This window comes from Anarrhichthys ocellatus, unplaced genomic scaffold (assembly GCF_004355925.1).
Source record: "Anarrhichthys ocellatus isolate YVR2014 unplaced genomic scaffold, GSC_Weel_1.0 scaffold40, whole genome shotgun sequence".
NCBI classification, from domain to species: Eukaryota; Metazoa; Chordata; class Actinopteri; order Perciformes; family Anarhichadidae; genus Anarrhichthys; species Anarrhichthys ocellatus.
In genome coordinates, this window is record NW_022280070.1 from 3,500,408 (window position 1) to 3,500,851 (window position 444).

General features: G+C 50.2%; 1 protein-coding gene across 5 annotated transcripts in view; it reads right to left on the bottom strand.

The window, feature by feature from the left end:
* The window catches only part of dnm2a (dynamin 2a), a 27,223-nt gene that overhangs the window by 4,073 nt on the left and 22,706 nt on the right, over positions 1-444 (bottom strand). For 4 of the 5 annotated variants that reach the window (XM_031867697.1, XM_031867695.1, XM_031867696.1 and 1 more), the window contains one exon: positions 7-125. The exons of the other annotated variant lie outside the window; for it this stretch is intronic. In XM_031867697.1, the coding sequence (XP_031723557.1) occupies positions 53-125 (73 nt within the window). In that variant the 3' untranslated portion in view covers positions 7-52. Of the gene's footprint in view, positions 1-6; positions 126-444 lie in introns of those variants that run through there. 5 annotated transcript variants of the gene reach the window in all.

The window sequence follows — 444 nt, forward strand, 5'->3', positions numbered from 1 at the left end:
ACACACACACACACACACACACACACACACACACACACACACACACACAGGTCTAGTCTAGAAGGGAGGGCTCGGCAGGGCGGATAATGGTGGGCCGATGAGAAGGAGCACCGGGGGGTCTTCGGCTGCAACGGGGAGAGAAGATACAGAACAAGGGGTGAGACGCGCTCACAGAGAGACAGCGGAGAAACCAAAACAACCCGACAGAGAGGAAAAAAGGGGAAGGGGAGGAGGGGAGGACAGTGGGAGTGAGAAGAGAGTGAATGCTTAGATATAAATATCAAGAATGGGATGAGTGGTGACCTGAGAAATGACAAACCATGCCTGTGACTCTTGAAATGAGGATGATGAATTATTAGTGACATGTTACAAATGCAGCACAACAACAAATCGCTCGACACACACACACACACACACACACACACACACACACACACACACACA